Source organism: Lepisma saccharinum, chromosome 4 (genome assembly GCF_977018435.1).
Source record: "Lepisma saccharinum chromosome 4, izLepSacc3.1, whole genome shotgun sequence".
NCBI classification, from domain to species: Eukaryota; Metazoa; Arthropoda; class Insecta; order Zygentoma; family Lepismatidae; genus Lepisma; species Lepisma saccharinum.
Window position 1 is genome coordinate 91,378,828 of NC_139232.1, and position 12,912 is coordinate 91,391,739.

The following is a 12,912-nucleotide window of genomic DNA, read 5'->3' on the forward strand; positions in this document are numbered from 1 at the left end:
ATATTTCTCAGCTGACTGAGCTTCGATATCGCCCTTGAACTTGGGGATGTGTGCGATGTCAGCCATTCTAGGCATCTTAAATCCGGTTCTTTGCCGAGGAGATGTCCCATCGAAACTATCTGCTTCTCTAGGCCGCTTACGGTTATCTGATTGAAGGGTTCCCAGATAGAAAGGATTCTGCACCACTCTAGGAGGTTCATAAGTGGCTGCTTCAGGATTCAGACTTCTATCCCGTTCAATGGAATCTGGAAGAACATCAGAATGGACTCCCGGTCGTATCTGCAACCTTTCAATTTTATCTTGCAGTTCGCCTACTCTTCTGACTATAGACCCAGTCTGTTCATGTATTTCTTGCCGAAGAGATACTTCCAGTTTCTGTGTCTCTCCGCGAAGAGAGTTCACCTTTTCGCCGGTTGCTTTGGCCATCGTTTCTGCAGCTACTTTCTGTTCTTGGACTGCCTTCTCCATAACTACGGCCTGCTCGCTCAGAGTCTTTACTGCTGAACTTATGGTTTCTACAGATGCTTCTATCTGCTTCACTCTCTCTGGTTCTTCACTTCCGCTTTCCGTCGTAGACTGAGCTACCAATTGTAGACAGACATCTAAATTTTTCTTCATTTCTTCATGCTCTTGCTCCATTTCACCACGCCAGACAGCTAAAGGTTGTAATTGTTCCTCTACTATTCTCACTACTTCCTGCTGACAAGAGATTCTAATTTTATCTAATTCCTCCCTAAGACTTTCTAACTGGTCTGTCTTATGTTGGGAGAAAAGAGTCTGTAATTCTGCTCTGCTTCTTTCAGCTTCTTGCTGTCTCCTCTCGTCTTGACCTTGAACTAAGGCATGGAGAGTTTCTAATTCTCTTTCTCTCTTCTCTTCTGCTTCTCGTTTTTCCATTTCTCTTTTCTCTTCTGCTTCTCGTTTTTCCATTTCTCTTTTCTCTTCTAGAGACTCTATTAGCGACCTAAGTTCTTGTGTCTCTAGTTTTCTTTTAGCTTCTTCTTCTGCTTTTTCAAGTGCCTTTTTAGCTTCTTCTTCTGCTTTTTCATGAAGCCTTCTCTCCTCAATGGACTCCACTACTTGTCTTAGCTCCATTACCTCTTTCTTTCTAACTCTCTCTAATTGAGCCATATCTTTCTTTCTCTGTTTCTCTTCCATAAGTCTACGCTCTTCCTCCTCTCTAGTTCTCCTTTCGGCTTCTTCCGCTTTCTCTTTCTTCCTCTCCTCTTTATCTTTAATCAGCCATTCTAATAACCAATGGTCTGATGGGGTCGAACTAGGAGCACTTGGTTCTTGCCCGGAAGCCATCAAGGGTACTGATGAGCAAGTCTTGCATCTGGACTCTGCAGTGGACACTGAGGTTTCTTCTTGCCCCTCACATCTCCAATGGAACTTCTGGAGACATTGGCAACACTGGAAATACTCCATCTCTCCTCCGGTATCCTCACAGCATCCGAACCCAGTCTCTTCATCTACGGTTTTCCTCCCTCTGCTTCTTAAGTTCATACTTGACGCGTCCCTTTCCATTTTGGCACACCGTCTATGGTTTCTTCCACTACACAACACTATATCTTCTCCTTCGTGAATTCTTTGGACGAACACTAACACTGACACTTATGAGCCCTTTCTAGTCCTTGTAGCTAAAAGGCCCCCCACTGGCTTTCTGGTTTAAGTCTTTACAATCTCTCGTGCCCCACGTTGGGCGCCAAAAACTTTATGCAACGTCCACCCACCCAGTGCTCAGCACCACGGCGCAGGAGTACTGGTACTGGCTGCGTTCAACACGCTAAACACTGCAGTTGGGTGGTCGGCAAAAGTCTACCCATATGTGCTAACTGATTCAGTCGTAGTACAAAGACTCAGAAATATCTCAGGGCTTGCTGGGTGTAAAGAAAAACTAAACCAGGTTTATATATAGATGTAACAGTTTATTATAATGCTATCACAAGGATGTCCGTTAGCACATTTACACACGTGTCTTTACCTTTACCCTTACCACTCACGTGCATTTACCTGTACCACCTTTAGACTCGAAGAAAAAAAAGGGGGAAGCAGGGAACATCCAATTCATTCCTCACAGTGAGGAGCCAATGGGGAGTATGGGGACCTAATTTTATTTATGGCCTGGTCGCCGTAGGTTGTCTGGAAACCCAACGCCACACTACCCTGGCGGGGTGCCGCAGGTTGATAGGGGAAGGAAATCTCTCGCAGCAAGCGGAGCGGGTCCTCTCACTCGAAAGTGGAGTTGTTCTCTCTCGCCAATAAGCGGAGTGGGGTATCTCTCACTCGAAAGTGGAGTGGGTTCTCTTGCCAAAGGCAGAGTTCAACCTCTCTCGCTGGAAAGCGGAGTGCGGCTTCTCTCGCCCGCAGGCGGAGGACAACTTCTCTCGGGTGCTTGGTCTCTCGCAAGAGCGGAGTGCACCTTCCTTCCTTCCTTCTTTAGGATGCTTGGACTCTCGCAAGAGCGGAGTGCACCTTTCTTCCTTCCTTCTTTAGGATGCTTGGACTCTCGCAAGAGCGGAGTGATCCTTCTTCCAGGTCAGTTGGTAGGAGAGATCTTATCGTGAGCCGACCAGAAAGCCAACTGAACTGCGGGCCTCGCTGCGCTGGCTTTATACTCGCGGTGGCGCATGGGTGGTGAAAATAGTAACTACAAGTACGCGTTGCTAACTCACTTTTTTACATATTGCAACCTTCGTACTGAGAATCATCCAAGAAGTAACATTAAGAAAACACTAGTGGGAAAATCACTAGTTGCATGTGTCAATATAAACTAAAACTGTGTGCATTCAGACAATACAATTAATAATAAGCCTCGCAGGACTCTGTAATCCTAAACATCGAGTTGAACAGTGTAATTGACAATAAATAATAACATTTACCAAATACAACGACCACGCAGGGTCTAATAATGAGCGAAGTTAATAAACGTAGAGGTGGACCCGTCAACATTTACAGAATACATAGACCACGCAGGGTCAAATAATATTAAGCGAAACTAATAAACGTAGAGGTGGATCCGTTAACACATTTAAACTTTTAGCATGCATTCTTCATCCATACCTTCTTAACAAAATATAATATTGCGACCAAGCAGTGTCGTTAAATGTGGCGACCACGCAGGGTCGTTACAAATTTAAGGATTCAACAATAAGCTTCTACCTGCTAACACAAAACTCAACAATATAATCACATTAAGAGACATCACTGAACAATAGTAATATGGAACAATAACATGCAAATACTTTGTTTTATAATTAGGAGTACTTTCAAGGTTAACCTGTCAATGCTGTTAATTTCTTTGGAAGAGTGCTTTTTAAATAATTTATTTAAAAAATAAGAAGTTTTATTTAACTGCAGAGTTCATCAGTTTTAGCGCATATAATGTTGCCCTCTTGTGATAAATAAGATAGATACTTGTCTGTATTCAGAACATTTCTCGGCGTTCAAGCCCCTTAACACCGTCTAAAATAAGCAACTTAGGATACGAATTAAAACAAATGTGAAACAATTCAATATCCCAGAATTATAAAAACATTACATCTGCTATGAGATCTTTCACGGCATGTTTCCCATGAAAACAAGTGCAACCCTTCAGGCAAGGGTGGTTTGACTTTCAGCTTTTAGAGCACGTATAAGACAATAGCGAGGTGCCATTGAAATAAACCAAGAGAAATATACGGTATTTGAACTAGAGTGGCTTCGCTGAGGAGCATAATCCGGGCGCTAAGTTTTGAAGAAATGCACTGGCGAAGTTTTCTGCATTATAAGAAAATAATGCTGCAAAGAAATTACGAATTTCAGCTCTTTTCTGTCACAATGACCCACTCGTTTAACACGAGATTTTGTGAAATAAAGTAGCTTTATTCTGAGTTCCCACCTACTGGATAAGTAGTAGTTTTGTTCCACTATATTTCCAATTTTCTCTATTTTAAGAGGTGATAGTGCCCCCTTGTCCTTGTCACTTCTAAATTACATCTCTAGTGGCAAGTAGAGACACATTTAATTGCATTATTCATTGTATAAGGCTTTTGAAAAACATAATGGACATGGGAATGAAATTAATGCCTAAATAATGTATCAAGTAGGTTTTGTATTTCTATTAAAATGATCATCCTGGTATGTGGTTCAAAATGAAATGAGCAACTGTCACCAAGTCCACAAGGAATTACATTATTCAAAATAGTAGTTAGTATCGCTTCCTTGTTGGTGTCGCATAGCCAGGTAAGATAATTAGGATGAACATTTTTTAGGAACAATATACTAATAGGTGGAATTATCTACTATCGTGCTTTTGGTAAAATATGTGGATTTTCCTGCCCTGTGTCAACGAAACTGCGAGAACACTTCCTTTGTCTCTGCAAGGACCAATCAAAAGTTCGAGGATTGACGCGCGAACCAATTCGGACGCCACATTGAATCAATGTTTACACTTGATGGAACCGTCAATTTTTGATGCTACAGTTATGTATGAAACTCATTATGGTAAGTGTCCCCGATGGCATAGTCATATCGTCGTCGAATTGTAATCAGGGGCTCCTTGGTTCGATACTGGTTGGATGCACATAGTGGTCAAGTCCCAATTAGTCTGTGCATAAAAGTGGACTTGGGAAAAACACTCAAGAGAAAAGTAACTCAGCTCATTATGAACTGTAGGCACGACATTGGACTAGCCAACAGTTACAGTGAAGAGCTTAAAAAAAGAGGGGATTTATGGTAACTGTTGTAGAGGAGAAAGAGGAGGAGTGAGAATTGTAGAGAATAAGGTGAGTTTGGATCAGAGTGATATAGAGAAATTCTTTCTCTACCAGACTTTTATAAAACGTTGATCTTCAATTGTCCTCATCAGTTTCTCGTAAAGCTACGTGGTCGAGGTAGTACTGGCCGTTGGGGAGGAACACCCATGACCGGTTTTAATTCTCGGGGAAGCATTCGTGAGTCGTGCCAATAGTTCATGACGGATTTCCTACCGTAGCAACCATTTACCGTGAAAAAAATATTCCTCCGACAGACTTACCTTTGTCGGAAGATGACTCTCGAGTACCGAGCACCGAGGCGAGTCTTGGCCTCTCCTCCTCCAAAGCGACCTCTGTTGACTTATTGTAGATGGAGAACATCCTGGCCTGGCACTTCAAGGTCAGCTTCCCCCGCCGGAAGGTCCCACTGTGCGTTTCCATCTGGATACCCAACACAGACGTGGTTATGTTATTGTCTTCTTGCTTCGGTGGGTAGTGCCTGATATGTCTCGGTCGGGCCTGCAAAACATAAAGAATGTCGGAGGCTATAGTCCTGCATACATGTACTGAAAACATACCCAAAATCTTATATGATATCGAGCATAGAGCACAGGATACGCAAGACGAGAATTACAAATAAGAAAGCTTTGTAAACCAAAGCAGGAAAATACACTTTACCGTAAACGACAGACATCCTGGGTGGTCAGAATTAAAGTTGCTCAACTCAGAGCCATCTGGAGTCCGTTCGAAGCAACGGATTGTGCTGAAAGTTGGGGCCAAGCCCCTATCATAATTAAAATCAACACTCCTCTCTAAGGAATAAAATCTTTATTCACTAGTTAAAATAAGAGGCTGTAAAGGGGCACTGGAAACGTACAAATACAAAATACAGGACAACACACAATCCTACAAAGGAATACTGTATACTGGCTGTAATTCAGACGCCAGTGAATACCCTGATATATTTATTTTACTTATTTATTTTTCTCTTATTTTGTATGTCGGAAATTAAGGCTCAGGCCTTGTCTTATACTCAACCATAGAGTTCATAATATGCTTTCATAATATAATTAAGATGCGAACATATAAAATAATGAAAGTGCGAGTACATACGCCATTCACATCAGACAAACCACAGAAAAATAGCAATTCATAAATACACAAACACATATGTAGGTGTATATAAATAGCAGGCCATAACACTTTTACTTTTTGTTGATCATATATTAACCATTCGACAATAAATAGAAACCAAGAATCCAAGTTTTAGCATCATTCCATAAAGCTTCCTTGACTTTCTTCTTTCATGTGGGATTTCATTCCAGTCTATAACCACTGACACAGTAAAAGAGTTGCTAAAAAATCAGTTTTTTGAGTTTTTATTGTTATAAGATTAGAACTTTGGGATCATGTGTATGGTAAATCTACATTTCTTAATGGAAGCAATCTCTCAGTGAGGTACCAAGGATTTGCTGTATGAAGTAACTTATTGTGCATCTAGGTCCAGCTTTTCCCATTCTTGATATTCTGAAAAAACAATCCATTTTATACTTTTGGAACTTACTGAACGACTCTCGCAAATGTTTTAGGGTTTTACTTGAGGTACATTTTGACAATAAGAAATCAAGATATATATATATATATATATATATATATATGATTTTGGAAGAGACGGGTACGATAGAAAGAAACAAGTCGCCAATATTCTTGCAATGTTAGAAACCCTAATGTAGATTTTGAGCTAAACTTTTGATAGCAGCTATTTTTCATTCACCGCAAGAACTAATTGATGTAAAGAGACCCACGTGACAACTGAAATATAGTGTGTTGATTCTAGTGCCCTCCGATGAGTATTTTGGTCGTAGATGTACGGTTCGCAATATAAGGTCCCACAATTTCAACATTGGACTGTATGGCCTTTCCTCATGCATTATATTTCTACGTGCAATATTTCTGCGCAGCTGCCATTCAAACAACCAATAGGATTACTCAAACGCCACGTGTATTTCTTTACATTGACTTTGTTTTAACAGTGGATAGAGAGTAGATGCTTTTGCGGACTGGGCTTGTATTGCGCTTGAACGAAATCGGTCAAAGCGTTTCAAGATGGTGGACGAAAAACGGGATTCTCCCAATGTTGCGTGCATGATATGCTGCAAGAAGACAGCTATTTGGAAAAACTTTTCACGTTATTAATTATAATTATCATTTGAGCAAGGTAAATTCGTGTTAATGTGGCGCACTGTACTGCCAACCATAAAATGGTTTCTACACCGTGTTCGATGGACGGGGTAAAATATTCAGAATTACCTCCTCTAATGCAGGGTAAGAGGTTTTTTTTCCGAAACGCTATCTTGATCTTACTAGGGATCATGTTTTGATCCGTTTCTTTCAGGGATTTCATCGAAAGCAGGAAGCGCACAAGAGCAAATCTTTCGTCACTACTTTCGTTTGAAATATATCATATGCTCTTTTTGCATAGTGGTGGCGAAAATGCCTCGCAGACCCAGCGGTTCGGATGAACTTCAGGTTAAAGTTGTCATGTGGCGTGGCTTTTACTAAGATTTTTAATAATTGCAAAAGTTGGCGGATGATCATTAGATAAAATTGATGAAGAAAGACTCACAAAGAACACCCATGCTCTGACCAGGATTCGAAGCCGAGAATTTCTGTACCAAGATTGAAAGTAGACCACCACTATCGAACCAGATGTTGGTCTCTTAGACCGTTACTAAAAAAAAAAAAAAAAAACATTTGTTGTAACTGTTGGTAATTTTGTGTAGGTATTTAGAAAAAAATATGAATATTGATAAACTTGACTAGCAGAGCTTTTTCCAGGTCGGTAACGAGGAGTTAATTTAAAAAAAAAACATCATAAGAAAGAAGATGACAAGAAAATTAATATGAGACGGAGAAGTTTACAGTTGGCTGAGATAACGGGAGAAAAAATATACAAGATGCTACTCGATCCTTTTTTTAAATTCTTTTAGTTGTTAGCGTTTTCCCCCAAAGGTAGTAGTAATACAGAGTGTCTACCAGTCAAGAATGCCAAGAAAAAAGTCAATAAATTATGCTTGTGGTCAAGAATTTTTGCAATTTGTTTTACACTATAGTAAATTTACATATGTTATATACCTGTACTGAGATTTGATAAAATTCAATATTGGGAAATTTAAAATTGTATTGAGTTGTGGTGAAGATTTTTCGCTTTGTTTCTTGAGAATTATGCGTGAAGTTTTGTAAAAAATATTAAAAGTAATGTGGCAATTCTCCATCCAGGATGAAGTCTGAAGCATTAAATTTTACATGAATTAGTAATTAAAGCAAGTCTAAATCTCTTGTTAAGGTACATAGTGGTTCGGATTTAAAGCAAAGTGGACTTAAAGCAAACTCTTGTTAAAGTACAGCTTCAGTTTCATCTTAATCAGCCTTGTGGTAGGGTTTTTTTATTGAATAAAAATATATTTTTTCTTAATTTCCAACTGCACCTTAATAGGAGGCGATTAATTACATATTAAGAAAAGGGAGAAATGGTCAAGAATTTTGGATTTGTTATTTTGGTAGACATCCTGTAATAGTACGTTTTCAAAGATATTTTTCTGAAAGTATGGCATAACTGAAATATTCTTAAACATAGTAGACCTTTTTATATGCAAAATCAGAAATGCAAACTACGAATCTTTATACATAACCTATATTATTTTTAATGAGTGTGTAAGGGGGGCGCCAAAACAGAATCTTGCTTAGGGCTCAAAAATATCTAGCTACGGGGCTGATCTTCGCATTCAGCACACGAACTAGAAACGCACTATGCAGGAACTGACATCGTGGCCACTTTTTTGGCATGGATTTCCTTACGAATATGGCTATAAAATATTGTTATTTGTTCCTCGTACATGTTCTATTAGGGGTAGTAAAAAAATAGAAAATTTAACTCCATGACTCGATAGGGTTTTAGTGTCTTATCTCATTTCGCTATCAGAAATCTTGATTGCAACGTGTTCGTCTCTCGCCTTGAAATTTAGTACATTGGAGGGTTACCGTGTTATTGGGAGCCTGATTTATAACCTCTGTAAGTCTATTGTTCACGGTAACCATGGCACATCCCCAACAGCACGTGGGTTAGTCTAGGTGTTTCAGGAGGGCTAAGGGAACTTCGTTGCTGGCAGCTCTGGTCTAATTCTTACTCTTCCCAACGCCTTGCAGCAGATGAAACTTTATTGCTCTGATTAAAGTGCTTTCGGCGCTATTTGTTTTTTCCCTCATTGATCGGACCTCTTACAATAGTGAGGACCGAAAACTAGTGTCACAGCCGGTGTGTAGGTGGAACGAATGTATGTACTCTGGATTCAGTCAAATTTCTACTCTGTTTTTATAAAAGGTAAAGATAAAGGTAAAGTGTTCCCCTGTGCTTAGCACCACGCCATGAAGGCGTATAGGGGGTGTGGGGGTAACGCCCCACACTTTCTTGATCCGGTCGTGAGTGGGGGTGATGTGATCAGCATCACGCCCCTGACCGCCTTTACCCCCCAGGGTTTCCCCCAGGTACCCATGTTATTCGACGCTGGGTAGGCGCCGGGGCCGCTTCCACCGTTAGAAAAGTTCCCGGATTTGAACCGGCCGGGGATCGAACCCGGGACCTTTAGCATGGTAGTCAGACGCGTTACCGACTGAGCCACCGCGGCCACTCTGTTTTTATGCAAAGTTGAAGTCCTGACTCGAACGCCACTTTACTTCAAAGACAGTTAAGAAAGATTTCTTTCCCACTGACAACAATATGGCAAGTCCAAGTGGAGGCCAGTAAATCCTCTCCTCTGACCTTTCCCACATATAGCGTCCGTTTTAGGAACTGGTAGTACCAGGTGGTTATAATTAAAGTGACGGTGTTCAGAGTGGTACAGCACGGGCTGTAATGAGCGTAGGAGTCGGGAACTTCATAGATATGCTAATGAAGCAATGCGCTCGCGAATTATGAAAAAAATAGTTCTAATTCTCGCCACCAGGTTAAAATATACCGCTGAAAGCAGTCAGAACGTGGAAATTTCCGTAACTCTGACGTCAGTATGTTATTTCCAAGTCGTTGGCATTGCCTAACCGATGTGTGAGCTCCCTGGTTGTTGTTGGTGACGCTTGTCGATGATTCCTATTGTGATGTGAATATTTGTTGAATATTAAAAAGGTTGAATTTGTTCGTGTAAAACACAATGGCTGTTGCGAAGATAGAACGTGCACTGCTAGTAAAGTTGTTTTACCAGAATGGGAGCAATAGCAACATTGCATTGCGGGAATATCGCCGAAAGAAAGGGCTGAGAAAAGGACTATATTATGTCAATTAAGGGGCTAAAGAACATGATGAAGAAATTGAAGGAAACAGGTGAATTGGGTGTCGCACCAGGGAGAGGAAGGCGGCCCATCCCCATGGAAATTGTACATGAAGTTGCTGTAGCTTCAACTGCTGCAACCAGTGCTCGAGCTGTGGCACGTGAATTGTCTCTTCCCTGGTCAACAGTTCGCAAGGTTTTGCGGTGCATGTTACACTGGTATCCCTACAAGATTCAAACTGTGCACCAATTGAAACCCCAAGATATTCCACAACGCCGTGAGTTTGCCCATCGGTTTTTGGCACGCATGGAAGTGAATGACATGAGGCCGGGGAATATTATGTGGACTGAAAAGGCGCAATTTACTCTGGACGGTGCAGTGAATACACAGAACTGGCGCTTAGGGGGTTCCACTTATCCACATGTTGTGCAGGAACAACCATTGCACTCAGTTTATGTGACTGTTTGGTGTGGGTTCACTAGCTCCTTCTTTCTTGGTACATTTTTCTTTGAGGAGATGTCACCTCGAGGGCATGTTAGATGTACAATGACATCTGCACGTTATAGGGACCTTGTGCAACACGTGATTCCAGCTTTGCAAGAACGGAACTGTGACCACACCACCATTTTCATGCAAGATGGGGCAACACCACATGTCGCTCGCCACGTGAAACATTTGCTGCTAGAAACCTTCACTAATGACCGCATCATCTCTAGGCGTAGCCTTCCAGGTCCCTCGATCTAAATCCATGTGATTTCTGGTTGTGGGAATATTTAAAAATCGTGTCTATCAGGGACATATCCGGTCTCTTCCTGATCTGAAGGCTAGCATACAACGACATATCGCTCAGATTTCGCCAGACATGCTGGGAGCAACTGTTGACCATGCCGTGTTACGGATGCAGCATGTTGCTGAGTTGGGAGGCCATATTGAACAGTTCTTTTAACCATAGTTCCTAATAAGCGTGCCAGAACCACTGTTATCATGTGTTTGATCAATCCTGCCTTTTGACTGTACCCATACCACATTCTGACTGCTTACAGCGCCATATTTTAACCTAGTGTAAAGAATTGGAACTTGTTTTTCATAATTCGCGACCGCATTGCTTCATTAGCATATCTACGAAGTTTCAGACTCCTACGCTCATTAGAGGCCGTTCTGTACCACTCTGAACACCGTCAGTTGAATTATAACCACCGGTACTTGTCAAGTCCACGTGGAGTAAATGAGATGTGGCCAATTCAGTTTCTTCAGAGATTTCATAACGTGCGGTTGCTGTTATCTTTGCTAGGTTGTGTTATTGTGGTGTGCTATATTTTGTATACAGGGTGTCCCATAAATAGCTGGCATAATTTCAGGAGCGTGTTCCTTACATGTAAGCAATGAAAAAAGTTCATATGAACATAGGTCCGGAAATGTTTGGTTTCCGAGTTATAGGCTGTAACAACACGTGCTCACTGGAATCTGTCTATCTTCCACAGGTGGTTTACTGTAACACAACCAGGTATTTGATGAGTAGTACATGCTGAGTTGGCGTTGTTGAGACCATGTTCACCAATCAGGAACGAGCAGATACATTTCATGTATAGTTTGGCAGATGACAATGCTTGGTTTGGTTTCGTTCCACTTTGTGCACAGTAAGGCTAATCGGGACTGGACCTACAGTTTAAAATGGAATCCGAACCACTTTGTGCCTCCATCCGGTATCGAACTCGGGACCGATGACAATGCTGTAGAGACCCGTCTTGGAAGATGTTCAACTGAATATACGACAACAAACGCACTACATGCATTATGGTGCTCCCGCACACTTTAGTCTTGTTTCCCGCAGGTATATGCATCGAAGGTACTCTGGTCTGTGGACCGGTAGAGATGGACCAATTACTTAGCCTCCACGCTCACCCGATTTAAACCCCTTGGATTTCTACTTGTGGGGCCATTTGAAATCACTGGTGTATTACTCTGCATTGGCAGATGTGAATACTCTCCGCAATCGCATTGTAGCAGGTTGTGAGACAATACGGAACACGCCAGGCATTTGGGAGCGTATATTCGAGTGGCTATACGACGTCGATATACGGCCTGTATTGAGGCTGGGGGTTGCCATTTTGAACATCTCGTCTAGGGTACTGTGAAGAACTAAGTGCCGTAGACCAAATGTAGAAGATTGACAAATTCCAGTGTGCACGTGTTGTGACAGGCTATATCTCAGAAAATAAACATTTCCGGACCTATGTTCATATAAACTTTTACCATTGTTTCCATGTAAGGAATACGCTCCTGAAGTTATGCCACCTATTTCTGGGACACCCTGTATAATGTGGAGAGCTTGGGAGTATAACGTCGTCACAGTTCGTGTTGGTTGTCTAAACACTGCAGGTAGAAGTGACAGCAGCGCTTCTCATAAAACCAGATGCTGGCTCGAAACCAGATAGGCTTCCTCTCGAGCTATGTCAAAGATCCCGAACTGGCTTTCGAAACAAGATTTCTTCTTTACCTTCTCTGCTTCTCTGTGTTGATCACAATCATGAAGTTGGGTCCCCCTGATAACATAGTGGTAACGTCGTCACCTTGCAATCAAGGGGTTCCAGGATTCTATACCCGGTGGATTAGGATCCCACTGTAAATTGCAGGCACAGTCCCGATTAGCCTATTTATGCAAAAACTGAACGTGGAAGATGAACTATGAAGATGAATGATGAACTAGTGATCTTGATTATAAAAGACATGCAATGACTTAACAAAGATTAGAAGCTGGTATATCTGTTGTCATCGGCCTCCGGGGCAGGAGGGTTATCGTAACACTCTAGAAAGTCAGAGGTCTCTGTTAGGATTGAAGATGGTTAAATATTTT

The 12,912-nt window shown here is 41.5% G+C and overlaps 1 protein-coding gene across 1 annotated transcript in view; it reads right to left on the bottom strand.

Annotated features, from left to right (window-relative positions):
* The window catches only part of LOC145987260 (uncharacterized), a 309,766-nt gene that overhangs the window by 33,583 nt on the left and 263,271 nt on the right, over nucleotides 1-12,912 (bottom strand). The window contains exon 5 of the mRNA XM_083121775.1: nucleotides 5,018-5,255. Within this exon, the coding sequence (XP_082977901.1) occupies nucleotides 5,018-5,255 (238 nt within the window). The remainder of the gene's footprint in view (nucleotides 1-5,017; nucleotides 5,256-12,912) is intronic.